Below are 11,947 nucleotides of genomic sequence, written 5' to 3'. Positions count from 1 at the left end.
GTTCAGATGGCAGTACACTTATAATCAGGACAAACATCTATCATCATCACAGTTACTCCAGGCAAATGTTAATCATAGGGAGTTCTAGTTTGATAGACTTAATGCTCGAACCTACTCATACATACAGGCGCACTGTATGTATTTTGCGAGCAGACTATGCACATTGTCGACGGTAGAGACTTCATGGTGGAGCGTATTGAAGACTGGTGAATGCATTCCTTTTTGTCACTTTTTCCAAATGGAGGAGGAGGAGGCAGAGGATTGTCAGGGAGTGGACAGGCAGGTGAGTGTGGTGGATCACTGGTAAAGCAGTGAAAAAACAAAATGAAACAAACCAAAAACAGTTACACAAAGTGTTTCACTGTAAAGATGGTTTGTAGTTTTGTTAAAACTTGAAATGTGAAATAAACTTCAGTGGAGTTAAAAAAAAAAAGTGTATCGCTTTATGTCTGGTTGAATGAGGTGTGTGCCCAGTTTATTTTTTTTTCTTTTTCGGAACCACTGGTTCGTTCGTTCGTTCAATCAATCGATCGATCGATCGATCGATCGATCAATCAATCAATCAATCAATCAATCAAATTTTATTTGATTGATTAACACCACCCTGCTGTTGAACACTTCAACAGCAGGGTGGTTCAAAGGGCTTTAAAGAAACACACAAAAATGAACAATTAAACATTAAATATTTGATTGTAATTAAAAATGAAATTACAATGGACCTGGTTACAACCAGGCTCAAAAGAACCCAAAAAGAAAGATGGGGGAATACAAAACCAAAAGCCATTGTAAGCTTTGTAGAGGCATCTAATTATATAAAAAGAAAGTTTAGGGGAAGGATGAGAGGGAAGTGGTTATGAAGATAATAATATGTTGGGCAAGAGACAACACTTGACAGATCTCCACATGGCTGAGTTTTTATGAAGATGAGTCTATCCATAGAGACTGAGGTTGCTTGGTGTTTGTTTCTTGAATGCTTTCCTTTTTCTCTTTTTTTCAGATGGAGGTGGAGAAAATGAAGGATTGATGGAAACTGAAAAGGCAGGTAAGTGGTGGTTTGCTGATGAGGAATCAACACATCATCATGATCCAGAGGAGCAGCAAGGGGAGTGATAAAGCACAAAAAGCTTGAAAGTGAGTTTGACAACAAACTTGGAAAGCATGAAGCCAAAACAAAGATGTCAAAGGAACAAATGAGAACTGAAACTGGTTTCCTGAAAGGAGGATTACAATGAGGGCCATTGGGGGGAAAAGTACAAGAAACAAAATGAGAATGAGTAGCAACTATTGAGAATCAGCATCAGAGGATTTCACTAATCTGAAGTTCTTGTATTGACTGGGCCTGAATAACTTCAGTTATGGGAGGTAGGAAAACAACACACCCACCCACCCACCCACACCCACCCACCCACCCACCCACCCCCCCACCCCCCCCCCCCCCCCCCCCACACACACACACACACACACACACACACACACACACACACACACACACACACACCTCAATGCTCTTCCTGAGTTCACCAACCTTGTAACACTTCCTACTACTTCACCATAGTGTCACAATTCATTTGTCCGCCCCTTCAGAGCAGTTTGGTTTCATTTATGAGGAAGTGAAACTCACACTCATTCTCACTGAGAGGACAAATGGCGCAGGCAGGAGTTCAGATGGACCGAGAAAGATTCTCTTGTTCCATCTGTTTGGATCTACTGAAGGATCCAGTGACTACAGCCTGTGGACACAGCTACTGTATGAGCTGTATTAAATACTTCTGGGATGAAGAGAACCGGAAAGGAACCTACAGCTGCCCTCAATGTAGAGAGACCTTCAGTCAGAGGCCTGTCTTGAAGAAAAACACCCTGTTAGCAGAGTTAGTGGAGGACCTGAAGAAAAGCAGACTCCAAGATTCTCCAGCTGACCACTGCTATGCTGGACCTGGAGATGTGGCCTGTGATTTCTGCACTGGGAGGAAGATGAAAGCTACAAAGTCCTGTCTGGTTTGTCTGGTTTCTTACTGTGAGAATCATCTCCAACCTCACTACGATGTTCCTGTTTTAAAGAAACACAATCTGGTGGATCCGTCTGAGAATCTTCAGCAGAACATCTGCTCTCGTCATCATGAGGTGATGAAGATCTTCTGTCGTACTGATCAGCAGTGTATCTGTTATCTCTGCACTATGGAGGAACATAAAGGCCATGAAACAGTCCCAGCTGCAGCAGAAAGAGCTGAGAAGCAGAAGAAGCTTCAGGTGAGTCGACAAGAAATCCAGCAGAGAATCCAGGACAGAGACAAAGATGTGAAGCTGCTTCATCGGGAGTTGAAGGCCATCAATGTCTCTGCTGATAAAACAGTGGAGGATGTTGTTACTGGGAGGTGGAGTGGGAAGGAGAAGTTGATCTAGCAGTTTCATATAAGAACATCAGCAGATCAGGAGATGAAAGTGATTTTGGAAACAATGACAAATCCTGGTCTTCATATTGCCATGGAAGCAGTTATACATTTTATCACGACTCTGGTGGAATTGATGTGTCAGGTCCAGTTTCCTCCATAATAGGAGTGTACCTGGATCACACAGCAGGTATTCTGTCTTTCTACAGTGTCTCTGAAACCATGACTCTCCTCCACAGAGTCTGGACCACATTCACCCAGCCGCTACATGCTGGAGTTGGGTTTTATGATGATGGAGACTCAGCTGAGTTCATTTAACTTACATAGGAGTGTATTCAGGTCCAGTTAGTCAAAATGTGTGTTTTAGTCTCTTTGGGTTCTATTGTTGTTGCTGTGACTTCACTGTTGGATCGTTTCTTCACTGATTAGAGATCAGTTGTCTGTGTGGTGATGGTCTTTTGATCAGTTGGTCTTTTTAAACTTTACTTTGTTTCTGGTTGTTGTGTCTTAAATTTCATTGCATTTTTTAAACTTTTTTTTTTCAAGTTAGCCTTAGCTGTTCTTCTACTTGTTTGAAAGTGAAAAGTAAAACAAGGTTTTATTGTTAGTTATTTTGCTTGTGAATAAAGTACATTTTAACATTTTCAACCCAAATATGTGTCTGAATAGAACTCTTTATAATAACTATAATTGTTATTTTATTTGATCAAATCAAATCACAATTTTGAAATGTTTGTCTTTTTACAAACTAAATTCTTTATGAATAAAATTTTATGGAATGATGCAAATCTGTGTTTATGTCTCACTAAATATTATCATTTCTATTAAATGGATAGCACAGAACTCTGGCTCTTTTGGTCAGATTCTGACCTAGTGTTTTTTAAAGCTTTTCACCATAATGTCACACTGAACTAAAATAATATTAGGTTGTAATGCTCATCATCCTTTTATTTAGTTGCACATTTCCACATGGTAAAAGTAATGATATTTACATCAGTGAGGTCCTCATTTTTTCTATAAAGTGTTATTTTAACACTTTATAGATGAACACTCACATAAACATGTGAGTGTTCAAATAAAATAAAAAAATAAATAAATAAGCATTTCATTCAAACCTTGAATGAAATGCTGCTTCTAGACACTGATGTTATTATCTAGGGTCTGGTTTCAATTTTGTCTCCTCTAAAATATAAACAATAAAGATTTTAAAATCATTATTTTCCTCATAGATATCTAAATACAGCTGGCAAACTTCTGTCTGCTAAACTTAATGACATCCTGACTTCTGTGTGCTGAGTCTGTAAAGTAAAAGGAAGAAGTAAATCAGACCTGAAGGATCGACTAGGATAGAAACAGAACCACATCAGAGGTTTTATCCAGCCTGAAATGTAAACCTCATCACTGTGTTTTACAATGTACTTACTTTTAATTAATTTATCATAACTTACACTTATTCACCGGATTTTTATTTCATAGGTAGGAAAATCACCTTTACATTGTCACAGTTCAGCTCTGAATTACAATGAAACAAACCACAGAACATCCAACAAAATGGACCTGATATTAAAATATTTCAGGTTTATTGAATTAGCCTTTTGTCACCTTACTTTTGACAAATATACAAAAAAACTAACAAAAAACATTTCAAGTTAGTTTTTTAATAAAAAATATTAATAAAAATGTTATTTAAAGACATACAGTACTGACCCAGATAGTCAGGTGTTTATGATCTCTGATGTTAAAAATGGAGGAAAATTACAATAATAATCATAATAACAAAGTGAATTATCTCTGATTTATTTAATGACATAACTGGGTATTAATATGCCTTCATCATTCAAGGCTGTTATTGATACACTAAGAGAACTGTTCCATACCTGAACTGGGCCTAACCTCACCCTTTAACACAGATAGTGCTAATTAAACTAGTCCAGGCAGCTATGAGGTGCTATCAAAACTATTTTTGCCTTATCAAGGCTTCTTGAGGTCAAATAATTAAAAAAAAAGCAACACTTCATGACCAGACTCAAGGAATTAAAAAAAAAAAACAAAGGCAACAACATAGAACAGAGCAAACATATAAGTCTCCAGTGATGAACCTTCCCAGTGGTGGCCGACCAGCAGGTCAGGAGTTCATAACAGAACCCAGAGCATGATTGATGTCAGGCACTACAGATCTCACGTGCTTCAGACTGGACAAAAAATACATCTGCAGAGTTTCAAAGCAAAACACCAAAAATGAGGACCTTATTACATCTTCCACAAAAAATGTTAATAAGCCAAACGACTTGCGGAAATATTCTGTGACAATATTCTGAGATGAAAATGGATCATTTTAGAAGGGCTAGTCAGTGTGATCTTATCCCTGCATGTCCAATGGTAAAATGGTAGATGGCCTGTACTTGTACAGCACTGTATCTAGTTCAGAGGACTCTAAAGCACTTTACATTACATTCAGTAATTCATCAATTCACAGACATACAGTCACACACTGACAGTAATGAGCTACATTGTAGCCATAGTTGCACTGTGACAGACTGACAGAAGCCACGCCAAGGTAGGAGTAGTGTCTTACCCAATGACACAATGGAATAGATGCAAAGAGTGGCAACACACCAGTTACAGGAAAAACTCTTTCCACCATCGCCATTGTTGCTCCAGAAAACAGTAAAACATAGCGGATAGTGTGCATCCTGTGAACCGTGAAGATTGGTCAGATTTCATAGAGTGTACTGATTGCATTCATTTCTTGTAGAGGAGAAGACCTCACTGGTATCTACATGTCAGAGTTTCTAATGAGGAGGTGAGTCTATCCACAGACACAGACTAAGGCCGACTGGTGTTTGTTGTTGAATAATTTTTTTTGTCTTTCTTCTCAGATAGATGTGGGGCAGACTGAGGATTGTTGAAGAGGAGGCAGGTGGGTGAGTGTGATGGTTTGCTGATATAGGATCTGCTCAGCATGAACAAGAGAAGCAGCCAGAAGTGCAGTGAAGCAACAGAATATAAAGATTCAGGAAAGAATGAGGCCTGGTACTGGTTTCCTAAAATGAGGACAATAATGAGGGTCATTGAAGAAAAAAGTACAAAATGACAGTAACCATTCATGCAGTGGATCTATCTTGCATTAGCCTCAGAGGAATTCACTTCTCTTAAGCTTCTTCTGGCTGGGATTGAAGAGTTTCAGCTGTAGAACACCCTGCGATGACAGGATGTAGGGTAGAAAGAACCACAGACAGACACACAGTCACAGCACAAAGCTCTTTCTTAACTCAACAGAAACTCCTCCTACTACTGAGGCTCATTGTCGTCACAGTTCTTTGTTCCCTCCCTTCAGATCAGTGGTTGATCTAACAGCTCGCAGGCCTCCCTCCCTACAGCAACACATCACATTTAGAGCAGACTTCAGTTTCATTTATGAGGAAGTGAAACTCACACTCATTCTCACTGAGAGAAGAAATGGCGCAGAGAGGAGTCCAGCCAGAGCGGGAAAGATTCTCTTGTTCTATCTGTTTGGATCTACTGAAGGACCCGGTGACTACAGCCTGTGGACACAGCTACTGTATGAACTGTATTAAAGACTTTTGGGATGGAGAGAACCAGAAAGGAACCTACAGCTGCCCTCAATGTAGAGAGACCTTCAGTCAGAGGCCTGTCTTGAAGAAAAACACCCTGTTAGCAGAGTTAGTGGAGGACCTGAAGAAAAGCAGACTCCATGATTCTCCAGCTGACCACTGCTATGCTGGACCTGGAGATGTGGCCTGTGATGTCTGCACTGGGAGGAGGATGAAAGCTACAAAGTCCTGTCTGGTTTGTCTGGTTTCTTACTGTGAGAATCATCTCCAACCTCACTATGAGTCTTCTGCTTTTAAAAAACATAAACTGGTTGAAGCTTCTGCTAATCTTCAGCAGCACATCTGCTCTTGTCATGATGAAGTGATGAAGATATTCTGTCGTACTGATCAGCAGTGTATCTGTTATCTCTGCACTATTGGTGAACATAAAGGCCATGAAATAGTCCCAGCTGCAGCAGAAAGAGCTGAGAAGCAGAAGAAGCTTCAGGTGAGTCGACAAGAAATCCAGCAGAGAATCCAGGACAGAGAGAAAGATGTGAAGCTGCTTCAAAAGGAGTTGAAGACCATCAATGTCTCTGCTGATAAAACTGTGGTGGAAAGTAGGAAGATCTTTACTGAGCTGATCCGTCTCCTCCAGAAAAGAAGCTTTGAGGTGAAGCAGCAGATCAGATCCCAGCAGAAAACTGAAGTGAGTCGAGTCAAAGATCTTCAGGAGAAGCTGGAGAAGGAGATCAGTGAGCTGAAGAGGAAAGACGCTGAGCTGGAGCAGCTCTCACACACACAGGATCACAACCAGTTTCTCCTCAACTACCTCTCACTACCAGAACTCAGTGAGTCTAAATGTCCATTCACCATCAATGTCCGTCCTCTGAGACACTTTGAGGACGTGACAGCAGTTGTGTCAGCGTTCAGGGTTAATCTACAGGACGTCCTGAGAAACACATGGAAAAACATTAAACTGATGGTCACTGAGGTGGATGTTCTACTGTCAAAACCAAAGACCAGAAATGACTTCTTAAAATATTATGAAGGAATAACTCTGGATTCAAACACAGCATACAGAAAACTGCTATTATCTGAGGGAAACAGAAAAGCAACAAAAAAGAAAATACTGTATTATTCTTATCATACAGACAGATTTCAAGATTGGGATCAGGTTCTGAGTAGACAGAGTCTGACTGGACGTCATTACTGGGAGGTGGAAAGGCAAGGAAAAACTGAAGTAGCAGTTTCGTACAAGAATATCAGCAGATCAGGAAGTAGAAGTGATTTTCGATACAATGACAAATCGTGGGTTTTATATTGTAACAGAGACAGGTACATATTTTATCATAATGGTGATAAAATCTGTGTGTCAGGCCCAGTTTCCTCTAGAATAGGAGTGTACCTGGATCACACAGCAGGTATTCTGTCTTTCTACAGTGTCTCTGAAACCATGACTCTCCTCCACAGAGTCTGGACCACATTCACCCAGCCGCTACATGCTGGAGTTGGGTTTTATGATGATGGAGACTCAGCTGAGTTCATCAACCTGAGATAGACAGAAGTAAATTGAAGATCAGCTGCTTAAAATATATGTTTTAGTTTCGGTTCCTCAGTCTGCATTGTTGATGCTAGGACTTCACTGTTGGATCACCTCTTGACTGATTAGAGATCAGCTGATATTTTGTCTTTTGGTTTGTTGTTTAGGTGATATCGGACTTTAGGTGATACCAGTCAGCCTTAGTCTGTGTCTGTGGATAGACTCCCCTCCTCATTAGAAACTCTGACATGTAGATACCAGTGAGGTCTTCTCCTCTACAAGAAATGAATGCAATCAGTACACTATGAAAACTGACCAATCTTCACGGTTCACAGGATGCACACTATCCTCTATGTTTTACTGTTTTCTGGAGCAACAATGGCGATGGTGGAAAGAGTTTTTCCTGTAACTGGTATGTTGCCACTTGTGAGGGATTTACCCCTCCCTAAAAGGTGATGTGTTTGTGCTTCTATATTCCGATTTATTTATTAAGTGTATTTTGTGTGGAGGAAGCAACTTGCTTTGTTTGGTGTTTTTGTTTTAATCATTTTTCTTCTCTTTGAGGTCACCTGGTCAGGTGTTGCCATGGAAGCGCGCCCATGAGCAGTGCTGACAAGGACCTGGTGTTTCAATCAACCTCAGAATCTATTGTTTGAGAGGGAAGGGAGATGTGTTTGGATTTAATTTGGGGCCCAGATTGTTTTTGTTTTAGTTTTGAAGGTTGTTAGTTGAAATGTAAATTTCTTTCTAGGAATATAGTGTAGTACAAATGTTTTTTTTCACTTGTAAATGTTGACTCCACCCCTTAATTAGTCAAGGAAGAGCCAATGCTTTAAAAGGCAGGTGTGTTAGATCAGAGGGGACTCTCCCTCTAGTGTGTGAACATGTCATGCTGTAACTGGATGGAAATGTTTTTGAACAAAGAGATAAAACGAATGAGAGCTCTACAACTTCTGGACTTTGTTTGATTTTTTTTTATTGCAACCCTACACCACTCTTTCCATCTATTCCATTGTGTCATTGGGTAAGAGACTTCTCCCACTTCTCCTGTCTGGTGCTGCCCATACCTGTTTCTGTTCAGCCATGGAGACTAATTCTTTAGAAGGATTCTATTCACCTTAACCAATCGTAGTTACATTGATTTATTTTTTAGAACAATTGTTGTTGGTACTGATGTTCAGATCAGCTAATCCTTAATCAGGAATCATTCATTTTTATCATTAAGTTAATGATTAAACAGCAATTCAATACATTAACAGAATCCAATCCTGAGGATTGGATTCTGTTATAAATTATTGTATAAGATTTCATCAGCAGATCTGTTTACGCTTTACTTTAGTTTTTGTTTCTTATACGTTTAATTTCATTTGTTTAAAAAAAAGAGTTTTTTTAAACTTAGTTTTAGCTGCTCTTTTAGACTTGTTTGACAAAGAAATGTAACTTGATGTTTTAGTTCAGATTAACACATTTTTCTTGTGACTAGAGGACATTTTAATGTTTTCAAATCGAATATGTGTCTGAATATGGATCATTTCTTTATTATAATCGTGACTGTGTCTGTTTTCTAAAATGTATTGCTTTTATCATAATTGTAATCTTTGTGTCTGAAATTTTTTAAGTTCAGTTTTATTTTGTAAGTTTTGATGCTTTTATAAAGAAAATGTGAATGTTGGAGATTTACGTTTAAAATCTCTTTTAGATTTTTCCAGTTTCTATTCATTTTATGGCACAAAGCTTCAACTTTTAAGTCAATCTGACCTGATGACTTCACCATAACATCACACTGAGCTGAATCAATATTAATATATCCACAAAACATTTATTTGGATGCATATTACTACATGTTACAGAAAAGATATTAATTTCAAATACTGATTCGATACTTCATTCTGATTAGAATTAGCAATAAGTGTCTCTACTTAATGGACATCTCAACTTTTCAGTTAAACATTGATTATTGCAAGTGGCATTTTCTATGCTTAGGTTTCAAATTACATCTCTAGAATATAGAACTCAACAGTCTTTTTCTACAGCTGTCTAAGTACAGGTGGCAGTGTTGATTTCATAATTTGTCATCCTGACTTCTGACTTCAGTTTGTGTAAAGGAAAAAGAAGAAACAAGTCATGGGTTATTGATACAGTAGATCAGAAAGATGGACTAAGACATTTTTAATGTAAAAGGCCAGTCTAATCATCTTGCTTTAAAATTTACCTGTTTTAATTCACCATACATTTTTGTTTTTCTTGATCTTAACCAGCGAGGTTACCTTTACACAGTCATAATTCTGCTCCAAATTACAATGACAGGAACCACAGAAAGTCCGATATCAAGGTTCTGACCATTTTCCTGCCTAATAAATGAAGCTCATGTAGCCTGAAGTGTCCTGAACAAATGCCAAAAAGTGACATGCTATTTTACCACTAGATTAGGGTTTAATAAGAAAAAACATTCATATGAAAACATACTGGTCCAGATGTTGGGCTGTTCATAGTCTATGATGTTAAAAGGGGAGGAACATTACTGAAATCATCATAGTGACAAAGTAATTTTTTTTCTGGACCATTTTATGACATGACTGGGTGTCAATATTAATCTTTCAGCATCATTAAAAAGCTGATACTCATAAAGAGAACTTTCATTATTTGACATGGATCTAAAGTTCACTCTAAAGTTCACTCTAAAGTTCACTCTGTGCCACATGTTGCAAAACTGCACTTGACCTTTGACACCTTAGCAAATGTAAATAAAATACTCTGTGGCTTTATTTATTGTTTTTTTCTTTGTTTCCTGTGTTTGATGTGGACAATTTACCAAAGTAAAGTGATTGATTGATTGATTGATTGGAAGCCATTGAAGTGAATGAGAATGAGTTTTCATATCTCTTCCTACTTTGGATCACATTTAACCAGGCCACTGCCTTCCTGCACAGTTCTGCTTGAATCTCATCTTTCTTCAGTGCTCTGGGATTTCTCCTATTGAGCTGGATTTCTCTGGCAGAATTTCAACCAGAGCAATCAGCGAACAAAAGAAAAACGTTGATTTTCTTTTGTAGACTACAGTTTCAGAACTGTAGTCTACCTGTAACTTTAACAATGGCAGCAGAGGAAGTGAAGGTAGCAGTGGAGTCCATGTTGCTCAGGCTTTCATTAATTTAATTTGGAGCAAGAGGAATGTTGGGAGCTCAATTTTTTCCACAGATTATCTGTCTGATACCATACCGTTCAGAAATGGAGATAGTGTTATCAAATATCAAAACAGATTTTTTTAAATAAAAGTTACACATCTAACATTTAAGATGTATTTGCATGTGAATTGATGAAATTCATTATATGAACATTTAATCTTCATAACCTTTCATTTTCAATACTTCTTTTTGTTTTCAAGTCTTATTTTGGGAATTCAGACGTCCTATGTGTTCATACAATGATTTCATCTGTTCATTCCAGTGTTTTAATATGAATATTTCTCTCACACACATGTGTTTTCAGGTCACAGTCCCAACCAACTAAACATCACTTAAGCTGTCCGAAGTTTCCTGTACTTTTCCTGGACTTGTTTCTCTTTTAAACCGTACAGGGATAAACTAATAAGACCTGAGGGAACCAGCTGAGCTCCATGTAGATAAGTCTGTGGGTCGGACACATTCTCACCTCCATGCACACATCTGTCATTCCCTTTTCTTTCTGTTTCATTTAGTTGCACACAGGGACGTATTTTTCCAGCCCCCTCGGAACAGTGACAGGTGTGCATACGTCTGTAAGACAGACTGCAGGTATTGCGCTTCGTTGCATTATTGATTGACTGATTCCCTCTGGGCCTTCGATACAGACTGACCATGCTGACTTTTTAACTTCTCTCACAATTCAGCACTGAGGCACCATTTTGCCTCAGGACTCACATACGAAGCGGTTCAAGACCGCAGTAGGATTTTACTGAAAGACTCCACATGTTGTTAGGTAAAGAAGTAGCTTTTAAAACTCTGTGTATTTAATATTATCAGACTTATTGGTTGAGATCAGAATGAAGAATAGTTAATATAAATCCAGTATAGCAGCATCTCATACACAGCATTTGTGTCATTTGGCATTTTTCAATGTTGTTTTTTTTAAGTAAGGAAACATTTTTTTTTTCAAAATAATTTGATCATTTTAAGTTTCGTTAGTTCTTTTATTGATACAGTAGATACATTTCCATTAACCATAAAATTGCGTAATTTGACATTTCGATAAAAACATATTCACTTAATGGAAACAGAAACTTTGAAAACATTTTAACTCAATGCAATAAAAGATTTTGCTACTAGAATGAGGTGAACAGCAACTAGATCTGCATTGCCTCCCACAGCAGCCCGGTTTGAAAAACGACGCGTCTGTCTTTTGCAAGCTGCCTAAACCTAAAAGTATTCATCATTTCAACAATAAAGTAGACCAAATATGTAGTTTTCTAAGTTGTAGCATTTTGT

At 38.2% G+C, this 11,947-nt stretch overlaps 2 protein-coding genes across 2 annotated transcripts; both read left to right on the top strand.

Moving 5' to 3' along the window:
* Positions 1–1,634: 1,634 nt before the first annotated feature.
* LOC129362928 (E3 ubiquitin/ISG15 ligase TRIM25-like) lies at positions 1,635–2,926 on the top strand. Its single transcript, XM_055034752.1, has one exon. It carries the CDS (start codon positions 1,645–1,647, stop codon positions 2,398–2,400), a length of 756 nt encoding a protein of 251 aa, XP_054890727.1. The 5' UTR covers positions 1,635–1,644; the 3' UTR covers positions 2,401–2,926.
* Positions 2,927–6,154: 3,228 nt separating this feature from the next.
* LOC129362701 (tripartite motif-containing protein 16-like) lies at positions 6,155–8,671 on the top strand (the record flags this gene model as incomplete). Its single annotated transcript, XM_055034406.1, has 2 exons — positions 6,155–6,197; positions 6,394–8,671. Coding segments are annotated over 2 exons (1,152 nt in total), but the record flags the coding sequence as incomplete, so codon positions are not given.
* Positions 8,672–11,947: the final 3,276 nt, after the last annotated feature.

This window comes from Poeciliopsis prolifica, unplaced genomic scaffold (assembly GCF_027474105.1).
Source record: "Poeciliopsis prolifica strain line A6 unplaced genomic scaffold, Auburn_PproV2 SCAFFOLD009, whole genome shotgun sequence".
Lineage (NCBI taxonomy): Eukaryota > Metazoa > Chordata > Actinopteri > Cyprinodontiformes > Poeciliidae > Poeciliopsis > Poeciliopsis prolifica.
The sequence above is the reverse complement of the archived record's forward strand: the minus strand, read 5'-3'. Positions and strand labels throughout refer to the sequence as shown.

Coding starts and splice junctions, on each gene's coding strand:
- LOC129362928 (XM_055034752.1), top strand. CDS start 1,645: ATGGCGCAGGCAGGAGTTCAGATGGACCGAGAAAGATTCTCTTGTTCC.